The following is a 12,734-nucleotide window of genomic DNA, read 5'->3' on the forward strand; positions in this document are numbered from 1 at the left end:
GTTCTCTTAGAACAACCGTGCAGATGTAAACTCACCGTGTCCAAGAACCGCGAGATTGTAACCGCACTTCCACTTGGATTTACGATACATAATCAAAAGCCACGCTCGCAGAGGGAAAATGACCTGTTGATGATGGTGGCTGTCAACAATGGGTTCAGATCAGTTAGCTGCTAGTGTAGACAGGACAACATTTTTCAACACTGCGAGAGAAAGTGAGAGCGAGACCATATGGTTAAGCCCCATCCACATTAGCACCAAACGGCTAGCATCACCAATTGAGAACTGTCAGCTGGGAGAGGCAGAGGTGGGAAAGCTACCTGTTGCTCACAGCCACTGTAAAGAAGTTGGTTTCATAGAGACTTACCAATGTTGGCAATTCTTCTCTTTACAGCATGTCTTTGAGCAGAGCGTACGCTCTGTGTCCAATTGATATTCCTAGTACACAGCAACTCAAACAGTTGTTCAAAATTATTCAGTGAATTCAGATAGCGTTCAGTCTGTACAAGCATGCTCAAGACTTAATGAAACTTTAAACACACCACATTCCTGAATTATACTGGGTATGTCTAAGTTAGACATTTACAGAAGATTGACAGTTGCAGGTAAACATTAGATAAGAATTGTCAGCAGACACCCTGGCTGTGCACTGTTCAATACCATGCCGAATAAAAGGATGAAAGAGCTGGCTTTAACTTCAAACTTCTTTGAGTGGGGGAGCAAGGGGATCTGGACTCAATGATCTCCAGAGTTCCCTTCCAAAGTAACTTCTATTCATTGAGAAACCTGGCCACTAGTACTTAGGCATGAGCTTTGCATGCAAAGACAGAAGCATTGCATCACACGACTATTATTTATCACCTGTTCTCCTGACCTGCAGGAATGCCTGCACTTGCTTACCACTAACATAAAGCAGGATCTCATTCCGAGGTTAAACAATTTCAAGGCAGAATAAAATACCACTGCCTACAAAAGCAGCGGTCCTCCCTGCTGCCCTGCATTTAGACAACAACGTTTCTGCACAGCCATGGTATGGTCTCCCCAGGTTCAGACCCAGATCCACTCTTCAATTTGATTCATTACATTGCATCTGCAAACACAGAACAGGAAGGGAGAACTGCATAGAGCTGCCTGGGTGTTCGTTTCCAGAAAAACAGCAAAATTAATGTGTTCGTTGTGTTTTTTTTTTTTTTTAAATGCATGGACTGATTAATAGTGAGATGACAGGAAATAGGGCTTGTTCTTCAGCAGTACTTGAAAGCTGTGTTTTATCTTGAAAAAACAAGGAAACATAACCACTCCTGTTCTTAACCTTGGAGTTGATTTTTGTTTTCTTTATACGCACCCTTCTATTCAATTTATTTTGTTCCTTCATGTAACAAAAGCTATGTTCATCAGCAAAAGATGGCTTAGTACAGCACAAATCTTATTAGCATGCATACTGAGTTAATACTTGGCTTATATGAAGGATTTTTAAAAATTAAGCTTGAAAGCAAGCACAGTAACTGCAATAAACTAAAACCTTCTAATTCTGTCCCTGCTACAAAAGTAGACTTGCAACAACCCTTTCCTCTGTCTTTAACAGGTTTACTCATTTCTACATTTTTCTGTAGAACAGTTCTTATAATAGTTTTTGCTGTGCTTGGGGGTCTAGGGACTGGGACAAATTGAGAGACAAGAGGAAAACAAGCACTGTCAGCTTACTCAGTTCTGATGCATGATGAAGCACCTACTCCCCCTATGAGAACGGACATCAAAATAATAAAATTACCAAAACATTTTTGGGAGGCAGAAAAGAGGCACAATTTGTCCACTAATATTAATGCAAGTTACTTCCATAGGCAGTTGCTACAACAAAACTCCCGGGCAGGTTATACTAATGTTAACACATCTCAGGGTCCAGTTGCAAAACCTCTTCCTAACTGGTCTGTGGTTGCACGCTGGGAAAGCATCTTCTAGAGCTGCTTGGCAAAGCAGAAATGCAACAGGTCACAGCAGAGCCCCCAGCGCACGTGTGCTAAGGCGCAGTGAGAAGACAGGAAGACCACCGAAAATACAGTCTCTGAAGACTGCGGGATGGTATTTTGAAGATTATCAAAGCTAAAGGAATGCTTTCAAGAACTAAGCTCCATCCTTAAGATGAAGTAAAATCTGAATTGCAAACTATGCCTGAAGACTGGACAATGAATTTGGACATAAAACTATTCTCAAACTACACATAACAGTTAGGCATAACAAACCCACCCACCGGGTGCTGTGGTTAAGCCTACAATGAAGGCTAACTAGTAATTCCCATGTTCTTCAATTACAATAGGTCCTATTAACGGCAAACATAGAACTCCTTGGGATTTTAAGTCTCTCTGCATCAAGAGACCCCTCCCTCTATTCCCCACTTTGATGACCTGAGCAATTTTTGCTCTAGCGGCACTGGCAGAGGGTGCAGTTGCAAAGCAGAAAGCAGAGCAGACCTGCATTTAATCAAAGGAGACAAAAAAAACTACTAAGAGGGGGAGGGGGAAAAAGCAGGCTCCATTGAGTGCCATGCTCTTCCACATCAACATAATGGAAGGGAATCCTGCTCTACACTCTTAGGGCGATGAGCCACCTGGCCAAAAGCCATGCTTATGCACAGCTACTTGGCCCCGAGGGTTGAAAATAAAAGATGAACAGCCAAAATATGAAGCCAGCAGACAAAGCTGTCAGGCAGGGATCAGCAGACCTGATGACTGCGGCGTTATGAACAAACCAACGCATGCTGGTTGGGTGTTTTGCACTGTGCCCTATTCTTTCCCCCTGTTATTTCCTTCCGCTCTTTGTCAACCTACCGTAACTTCTACTTGTGCTGTTTCTCTCCCCTACCCCCCTACTTCTTCTCTTTTTTTTTTTTTTTTTGTCTCTTCAGAGTCGAAGGTCTCACAGGCTTGTACTTGTATGGTGTACAAGGACTGCAAAATGGTAGCCCACAATTTTTGGTACCATATGATCGAAGATCAGCTGATGGTAACAGTCCTTTCCCATCTCAGATTTTTATCAAATTCAAGCTTCTTGAAAAACAGTTGATGGACTTTGTTTATAACACCACCCTTAGTCACAGCATACCAGTCACTGCTAAAGTCAGGAGTTCACAAATAATTCAGCGTGCTGATTTAGCTTCTATAAATGGAAAGTTTGGCCACTGCAGAGATGTCTGATCTATAGCTCTCACTCACATAAACAGTCCCTAGCCACACAAATAAACACTGTCAAGATCCTTTCCCAAATTCCTTAAGGGAAAAGAAATTAAACTGATAGCAGATTGGATGGAACAGCTCTAAGAAAAATCAATAATGGTAGCTGTAAAATCTAAAATTAAAGTAAGCCTGTTTTTGATGCTTTCAGTACACACAGTACATTAAATTTGGCATAAGCCCAATGGAACATGAAGTACTTGTGGACAATGTCTGCCAAGAGCTAGAAATATAGCACTTAGTCTTTAAAGAACAAACAGAGAGCCTCAGACCATTTCTACTTCATGCATCTGAAAAAAAATTAAATCAAGGTGCTCTTTCCAAGGGAACATTTGTATTAAATCTAATTGGCATACTTTGTGAAATGCTGAATTGAGCATATGCCTATTGGCAGAGTATTTGTCATTTTATAATCCGTCCCATTGTGACAAAGGTTACAAACAGATGTTATACCTCTCTGCACCAGAAGTCACTGTGCTTTCACCCTAAGCACCAGGCTTGTGGTTCAGGCAAGTTCTGTGCCTGCTCCTCAGTCACACTGAGGCATACATCTCAGCTGACGCAGCGGAGGCAGAAGAAATGGAACACGTGAACTTGAGAAACTTATGCTACACTATCAGTTTATTCACCCAGCTTCATATTTCATTAGTTTACATACCTCAGAGCAATGCAAGATTTGATTAGTAACCGAATGCTCATTTGCATTCCTATAGCAGCCTCCAAACATCAGCAAATTAAGCATCAACACACCTGTGAGTTTCTTACCTTTATTAAAATAAAAGCAAAACCAAGCTTAACATCCATCTGGGGCTCTGGAGACATCATCCTTGCATGCAGATTCCTCTCCCCCCACCTTCCAACCATGTAACAGAGCAAAACAACACCAAGCTCCTCGTTGGATAGGATAGTGGAGCACAAATCTCTTAGGTTTTCTGTTATTATCTGTGGCTTACGTGCCCTTCCCCACGCCTCCCTGGGATTCAGGAGGGAACAGTGTCCCTCCCTAATGGCGCTTGTGCAGAAGGACTGCAGCCCCACCGCTGCCTGGGGACACAGGCCAGGCAGCAAGAGGGAACACTCTACCCTGTGCTTGGCATCTGCTCAGGGCAAGGCAAGGAGACGAGATGTTTCTCGTGCCATCTCATGCTACATCTAAGCCAAGCCCTATCTGGATCTTTAGAACTGCTATTTATTAACAAATGAAGTTCTGAAATGCACACTGACAAAAGGCCCAGATAAATCTGATTGTTACTGCTCCTTATTAATAGCTATAAAATAGCAGCAGGCCTACAGTACTTGCTGTTGTGGATGCTAAGAGACAGAAAGATGCCAGACACTTGCTACACATGCTTAGTTGACACAATAAGGAAGCTCCTCACTTCTCCCTTCAACTGGTCCCTCTGAGCTTTAAGGTAAAGGTTTACTCTCTCCTTATCTTTTGGACCAGGCTCCTATCTCTGTTCCCATTTAGACACTGCCAACTTCAACAGGCTCCTCTCCAAGATTACACTAAATGAAAAACTGCAGGAAAAATGCTTCCAACACCTTTCCTCTACAGGTAGGAGTTTCCACTGCTGACTATGCATAGCTCATAAAGCAGTGAAATAGGAACAGTTATTTAAATGAGGAAAAAGCACACACGTTGGCCTAGGAATTCAAAAGCAGTTGCTGTACCTAAGCCATGGAAGCCCTCACGTCTCAATATGGCACCGTGGCCTTTCTCAGCCAACAGCAACACGTACAAGGACACACACTGCTCAGAAAGCCCCTGGCCAAAGCCACAATACTGACTGTAAAAACACGCACACGTGCACAAAGACACTAAGTGGTTAAAAATAACAAAGCTGCCCATGCATTTATCTGCTTGCAAGATCAAGCTGAGTTCCTCAGCTTCAGCAGGTGCCTGACCACTCAACAGAACCATGTATCGGTTCTTTTTAAAAAGAAAGGAAGGAACCCCAGCTGCTACCCTTACCACAGCACTGCAGCCCTCTGCAACAACCTGAAGTAGCTTTCAGAAACCTTAACCAGCAGCCAACAGGTCATGCAGCACCAAAAGGGAAAGTTCTACTTTAATGACATTTCTCATCCACCACACACAGCACCGAATGAATGCTTTAACAATTGATGTGGGCTATCAGCAGCATAGCAATTACCTTATTAACGAAACATCAAAGAACAAAGATTCTTGCATGACAGATCCACCTACCACAGGAATCAAGAGGAGATGACTTGGCCATGAAAGTCACCTAGGCACAAAGGAGGGATCAACTGTCTTTGTACGGTAACGTGTTGTCGTGTAACTTGCATTCAGCCTGATCTCCAATCCCAGGGCACCAAGTGCACAGCTACGTGATTGCTGAGGAGATGCAGGGACAGCAGATGGGACCAGAAGAGCACTCCTTATCTATCATCACAAATTTGCCTAAACATTATCAAATAGGAAAGGAAAGAGAACGAATGAAACACTTAAGGGCCTGCTCGGGAGCCTTCTGATTCTCTGCACCATGTATTTGAAAGAAGCAGAAACTGTTAAGAAGCAGTTTTTACAGACTGTCCCCGTAAGTTTTGGGGAATTTGAGCTGGATCTCTCGCGTCCTGCACTGCCAGTACATTAAACAAATACTCCCCCCAACACACACAAATAGCAGGTGCTGAAGTTAGGTGTTAACAAGATGACGTGTTTTCCAGCTTGACTATTATCTTTTCCTCTGCAACTATCCAATTTTTGATCATCACTACTAACGTAGAGCAGAAGCCGTTAATGGAGAACCAACGCACTCCCTCCATTTGTGGGCATCACACAGCTTTTTGCAGAGCTCTGAATACCTATGGTATTCCCAAATCCGAAGCTGAATTACCATAAGGTTTTGATCATGAAGATGGAAATTGCAGTACTATAGAACAGTCACTAACTCTGGTTTCCCATAGGTGAGAAACTCCTCTGGTTGTCAGACAATTTTGACATCATTAGTGACGTTGCATTGTCTTCTCTAAACTCAAAACAGACCACTAGCACTGCAGAAAGGAGCCAGACCCAAGAGCAGGTATGCACCCCACTTGAAACATTAACTAAAGCTTGAGGCCCCTGCACGCTCTTACTTTAAAACAGAAGTTTAAAGTCATCTTCCACTAGCCTTGAAATACAGCAGTGATCTAAATACAGCGATTCAAATACCTAGGCACATTTATTTTCTTCCATGTTAAGCATGCCTCAGAGTATTTAAAGTGGCTCAGGGAAAAAGCAAACCAAAGCCAAACAAAGAAAAAAAATATATTAGTGGGAAATGGTGGAACTGACATATTTTTAGAATTAGCAGCTTATCCCAAGAGGTGCATTACAGAAGGAAAATGAGCAACAAGTTCTTTAAAAGGAAGTGAATTACTTTATAGTAAGGTTCCATGTGTGATGCATTTTGGATTTTTTCCCCTAACCTCATACCAAATAAATAGTTCAGCTACATGATATGACAAAAGAACCATTACTTATTTTCCCAGTTGAACCTTGTGTTAAACCATGATTGAGACAATATTTATTCTTGTAAAAGTATTGTAGTGAATTACAGTTGCTTCAGGTAAGTGAAAAGGATATCAAGGCAGCATCAGTAAACATCACCCAAAAAAATCTCAGTATACACATTAACACTTAAGAGAAGAGGAGCCTTGAGATTTCTTTACAGAAGTTCTTCAGAAACTACTTTTATCGTTTAACGTGAATAATTTCTCTTAGGACAAAGCAAACAGAAGTATTACTCAAGTTGGCATGTTTTTAAAATCATGTCTTGGCTATTTAATACTACTCAACCACTGAGAGCAGAAGGAACCGGTGGTAGGGAAAGCGGGCACTTGGAGTTAGATTTTTGGCTGGCAGAGCAGTATGATCTTAACACAAGACAAAAACTACCAACACATGCCATCCTCAGCCTGATTTTGCCACTAGTTTAATGTTGTCTTATAGCAGCCCGAAGGACCTGAAGGTTAAGGGGGCCACGTGCACAGGCTACATGGACACTAATTCCCAGCTCTAAGCCCACAGTTCTACCTAAGGGCTCTGCATGCTGCCCCAGTCACCGTGGGTCACTCCTCAGGCAGAGGACCAGCTGAATGGAAATGTTTCAAGCTAGATCTAACCCACAGATTACAGTCCAGCTAACCTGACCCGAAGAACAATGAAAACATTGATGTTGTTGACCCAGGTCATAGGGTTACCATGCTAGAGGGCAAGCTGGCAGAAGGCAGGGAGGAACTCTCAACAGCTGCTGCTTCCCAGTTGCTCACTACTCTACTCAAACCTGAGACACACAATTAAGCAGAGGGCACTGAAAAGGCAAGCAGGCTGGGGGGAGATACTCAAATCTGATCCAGATTTGCTCTCATTATGCCTCCAGAAAACTCTTGCAGGCCTTAAGCTCCACGAACGTTAATGGCAACTCTTACAATATTTCTTAAAGAAGAAAAAAATATTAATCTCTTCAGATTTGAACTCTGTCACCAACCTTGCCTGTGAAATAAAGAAAATATCCCAGCTCATGAAAGAGTATTTTTAACTGTTTGTAATTAAGACCAAAGGATCATATAATTGCAGAAACATTAGTTATTTGAAATACAAATGGCTAACTCCATCATCCAAGCAGATATATCAACTGGCAACAGAGGCAATAATCCATTGATGGAAGTCTACTTAAAGACAATGCTGGCTAGGCAGGTTTTTTCCTTTTTCTGCCTCACGTCCTAACTCCAATGAACTATTACCCAAAGAATCTTACTCAACAAACTTGCTCCAATCCCATCTTTTGCAAGCAACTACAAAGCATTTTTGATGTATCCAATTTGCCCCAAACCTCAATCAGTACACAACACCACATTCTCTAGTAGCTATTCCAATTATCCTATTAGGAAAGAAAAAACAAAAAAGCAGATCCCTTCTGATTTGAATCTAACTTCAGCTTTTTCTTGGCTTCCTTGCTGTTCATTTCTGTGCTACACCATAGACTTGTCTACAACACAGAGCCTCCGTCACTACAGCAAATGCTACGGAATCAGAAATGGAAATGCAGCATTTAGCAACAAAAGCTTTTCTGCCAAAACCACCATGGTTATCTCCCCAAATACTGAATATGTAAACTAACAGGCTCACAAAAACACTGTCAGTAGAAGCTTGCTTACATCTGGGTCTTTGATTAACTTTTGTCAATTAGGTGTAATTGCCCCCACCAACAAATACATCCCCACCCTACCTAGTATACCCGGACCAGAACAGTTCTGGCCTAAATATTTCCGCACTACTAAAAACCTTCTCCCAAAAGAAATGCTTTTTCCCCTTCTGAAAATTCCCCTTCTGAAAACACATTTTTGCAATTAATCTGCTGCAAACAGTGTAAGCATAGAAAAACATCTGGTTGACATAGCTGTATAGCCAACATCAAGGGAGATCAAGAGCATTCAGAGCCAGCACGACACAGATCCAAAGTCTTCTGTAACATACTCTACTTGTGAAGAAGAAAAGTATTACAACGTGAGTGAGAGTTGAGCAAATCCTCTTCCCAAAAGGAATATAACAAGGGCAGAGTAAGAGGTTTTGACTGCTCCTACTCTACCAACTGCCATACACCTTCAGTTAGAAGAGTAAGATCAGAGAACATTTCCACTTGGGAAATGGCAGCCAGAAACACACCGCGAGGTTCAGTCCATTCCCCTCTCGAGCACACGAGATTTGAGCCTAAAACTTAGCATTTATATCAGTACATACCATGGGTGGCAGTCAAGTCACTATGACTGAATTCAGCAGCACGGATTAAGAAACAAGGTCAGCAGATTAACTTTTATTACCTATTCATGAACCAAACCGTGTTCCTACATGGCAGGGACCTGAGGATACCATCAATCTTTAACCAAATGCTCCCACCGGGCACTACATTCAGCCTGAACCAAACTGCTGACAAGCTCTCACTTGAGCCCAATCCTTAAAAAGCACCTCACAGGATTTACCTCGTGTGTCAGGCAGGAGATGTCACCAAAAGAAGACTGGTATTGATGACCACCTACCTTCAGCACAGCTCAACAGAGTTGTCCCATAAAGCCCCTTCGAGGCGGCCTAAACAGCTTGTCACAGCAGACAATTGAACTTTTTACATTTATTCACAACTACAAGGTTATTGCAGAAAGGTCACTTCAAGCTGCTAGCCATGTTTGCTGCTCCCAGTCGCATGACAATGGTCAGCACAAGAAGTCCACGGCACAGCGCTCACGTAGGGAGCCAACAAGCCGAGCACTCACCTGGGCAAAGCTGAAGCACCTCCTCCCTCCCGCAAGTAATACCTGCTTTCAAATCAGTATAAATATAGGATACTTGGATAAGAACATACTCATAGTGCAAGGCTGTAATTTTTCTGCACATCACATTACTGACAGGTTTTTTTACTGCTTTTAGAACAGAGAAGCAACAGGGTAAAGCTCACTTTTTTGTAGTTTAAGGATGTTTCTAGCATGCCAAATAATTTCATTGGTTTTGAACTTGGAAGGCAATTTTTTGAATAGATCCATTCAAACAACATGTTGAACAAGAAACATTCACAATCAGTTGTGACAATTATCATCATCCACGATGGCATTGCCTCAGCACAACCTGGAGCAGCACAGGGAGAAGGAGCAGGAATGGAAATCTACCCCACAAGCTGCCTAAGACCCCTGGGAAACACAGGAGCACCTCTTCTTTGCCCAGCTGACACAATCTGCAGGGATTCAGCACCTCACAGAACCAGAACTAAAATGCTATTTTACCTTCCTCACCATGAATCTTTCCACCCAGGCAGACCAACTGTGCCCGATTAGGGATGCAATATTAATTTCAGTAGTACTATGGGACTACAGCAGGAGCGTGAGATTTCCTGGTGCTTCTTGTAACCAGAAGATTGAAAGGAAACAGAAACTAGATCAGATGGAAGCAAGCTTACTTTTTTCCACTGAAACTATCTCAGCAGTATTTAGCAGTGCTTGACCTACTTCCTACACCATCTCTTTGCTGTCACTTCCTTTGACAGTTTGTCAGCACACTTGTGAATCTGAAGATTAAGGAATGAATGTCTGGAAGCAAAAGAGCTGTGAACTTCTACCTCTTAATGCCACCTACAGTCAGAACTTTTATTATTTAATCAGCAAGATGAGCAGTGACCAGCTAGCAACAAGTACTTCCATTTAATAGCATCCTGCAAGAGTTCCAGATCAACCGTACAATTTAGCTTACAAGCACATGCTTAAAAGTGACTTTTATTTTTCACGAAACACCTTCTTTCTTCCTTTTTTAGCTCATGGCATAGAGTAGCATCTACAAACAGTTCCAGGTTCTATGTTTTCCTGTATTCTAGAGATCCTAAGACGACGTTATATACAAAAATATACTCACAATTAGTTCCTTACAAATGAATAGGAGTTTAAACATCACTGGCCCCGAGCAGATGATGCTCTATTTTGCATCTACAAACACAGTCGCTAGCTATAAATCCTGAAGTGAAAGAATGCTGTTTTCCATGCCTCGTTTCTTAACACAAACCAATAGCAATACCAAAACACACAATGGTTGTAGCAGACAGACTTCATACTAACACCAAGTTCTGTTCCACTTGAAATACGAGTAGTTACTTGAAACTTTGATTTCAGACACAAACAATAACATGGCAACCTGCTGCATTGAGAAACACATTTCAGAGTTTAGCAAGAACCGAAACACTTATTAGGCACACTTCACAAGACTGCACTCAGCTAAATGCAGGCGCTCCTACAAGTTTAGTTTGTTAGAAACAGGAGGCATTTAAACTGAAGGTATGCTGCAGATGCCTAAATACAACTAAAACGTATTCCTAAAGCTTCCTGCCTGGCCACTGATACAAAACGGGTAGGAACTCCACAACTCGTTCAGATCCGTCTCTGACGGGGCACCACAAGGGCCTCATTTTCCAGCCACGAGTCCTCGGTTTCCTACAAACCAGGCTTTTTCCTGGGGGGAGGAGGCAGGGCAGAGGAGAAGGGGAAGTGTCCGGTGCAGACCTCTGAACTTTGCCACCACATTACTCACTTTGAAATCGCTGGCCTAAAACACACAAAGCCCGTACGGCCCGCACAACACATGCAAATGAGAATCTGGCCAGCCTTGCTGGGAAAGCCTTTGTCTCAACTAACCCAGCAGCGCCTTTCAGCATAAAAAAGTGACAGAAGATGCATCATCAACAGGTCATCCGGCTTTTTTTTTTTTTCTCTGTAAAATATTAAAAGCTGCTAAAACAGAAACCGGAAAGAGCCTTCTACCCCGCGTCTCCCTCTGCGTGGCTTCAAAATGGCAAAAATAAAGCCACCGTGCCTGGGATGCTGAGCCCAGGGCTTGGTCTCGCTCCGTCTTTTGTAACCCTGCTTGCCAAGTGGGGTGTTGTAAAGTCAGAGGAGTCCCAAGAAAAACATCAGAGCAGCTTTTGAGGGGTATGGCCAGGAGCACTACTTGGTGCTTGCAGGTATTCTAGAAGCTGCATCGTGCAGAGATCGAACAACTGCGGCTTTGGAGGGGGTTGAAAACACAAGAGATGAGCTTTCAGTGTAAAAATTGCTTTAAGATATTGTTACCCCCTTTAGGAGTGGGGGGGAATAGCTGAAACCACAGCCGCTCCTCCTCTGCCCTGGCCTTTTAAGATCCTCTCCGTGGTTTCGGCACGCAGCACAGCATCGCCCCGTGCTATCGGCTCTGCCTGAAACCTCATTATTTAACTACGTGAAAAAGAGTGAAAAAGAAAAAAAAAAAAAAAAGCCGACCAAAGTTGTGCCGGATCCCTGGCTGCCCACAAAAGAACCGGGGAGAAGAGGATGAGGGGATGGGAGAAACCCTGCGCGTCCCCCCGAGAGCAGCTTACAATTAAAAAACAAACAAATAAAAGCTACCTCTGATCCACCGCCGATCCGGATCCTTCCAGAGGAAACCGACGTCGGATTATTTGTCGCGGGAGGGTACAAAATTTAGGATAAAACCCGCGGGCTGCCCCCGTGCCCGCAGGTTAGCAGCGGCCGCACAAAACCCCCTTTGTTGTGCTGCTGCCGAGCCCGGGGCCCCCTTCCCCTCGGCAAAAAACACCCCAAAACGTCCCCAAAACACCCCAAAACCTCGGTTTTCAGCCACCCCGGAGTGCGAATATTTGTGGTTTTTTTTTTTTCTTATTTTTTCGTATTTATTTATTATTATTTTTTAAATCCCCCCCGCAAGCGGATGGCTCCTGCCTGCTGCGTGACAAAGAGCTTCCCCCCCCAAAATCTGTTCCTCCCCGGGGGACAAATTTGTCATGAATACGGGAAAAAAAAGAGAAAGAAAAAAAAAAAAAGGTAACAAACTCGCAAGAAGCACGGAAATTAAAGAATTAAAAAAAAAAAAAAAAAAAAAAGGCAACCCACGCTGCAGGCTTCCAGCGGAGCACAAAGCGATGCGGAGGGGAGGGGAGGAAGGGGGATGAGGGGGAGGCGGGCAGGCCCCGAGCC

At 43.2% G+C, this 12,734-nt stretch overlaps 1 protein-coding gene across 3 annotated transcripts in view; it reads right to left on the bottom strand.

Annotated features, from left to right (window-relative positions):
- The window catches only part of PELI1 (pellino E3 ubiquitin protein ligase 1), a 44,978-nt gene that overhangs the window by 31,939 nt on the left and 305 nt on the right, over positions 1-12,734 (bottom strand). The window contains exon 2 of one of the 3 annotated variants that reach the window (XM_080586524.1): positions 36-200. The exons of 1 other annotated variant lie outside the window; for it this stretch is intronic. In XM_080586524.1, the coding sequence (XP_080442650.1) occupies positions 36-90 (55 nt within the window). In that variant the 5' untranslated portion in view covers positions 91-200. Of the gene's footprint in view, positions 1-35; positions 201-12,146; positions 12,298-12,734 lie in introns of those variants that run through there. One more of the 3 variants, XM_080586527.1, reaches the window with a different exon arrangement.

The sequence above is a fragment of the Anser brachyrhynchus genome (assembly GCF_964034855.1).
Source record: "Anser brachyrhynchus genome assembly, chromosome: 3".
In the NCBI taxonomy this organism is placed as follows: domain Eukaryota; kingdom Metazoa; phylum Chordata; class Aves; order Anseriformes; family Anatidae; genus Anser; species Anser brachyrhynchus.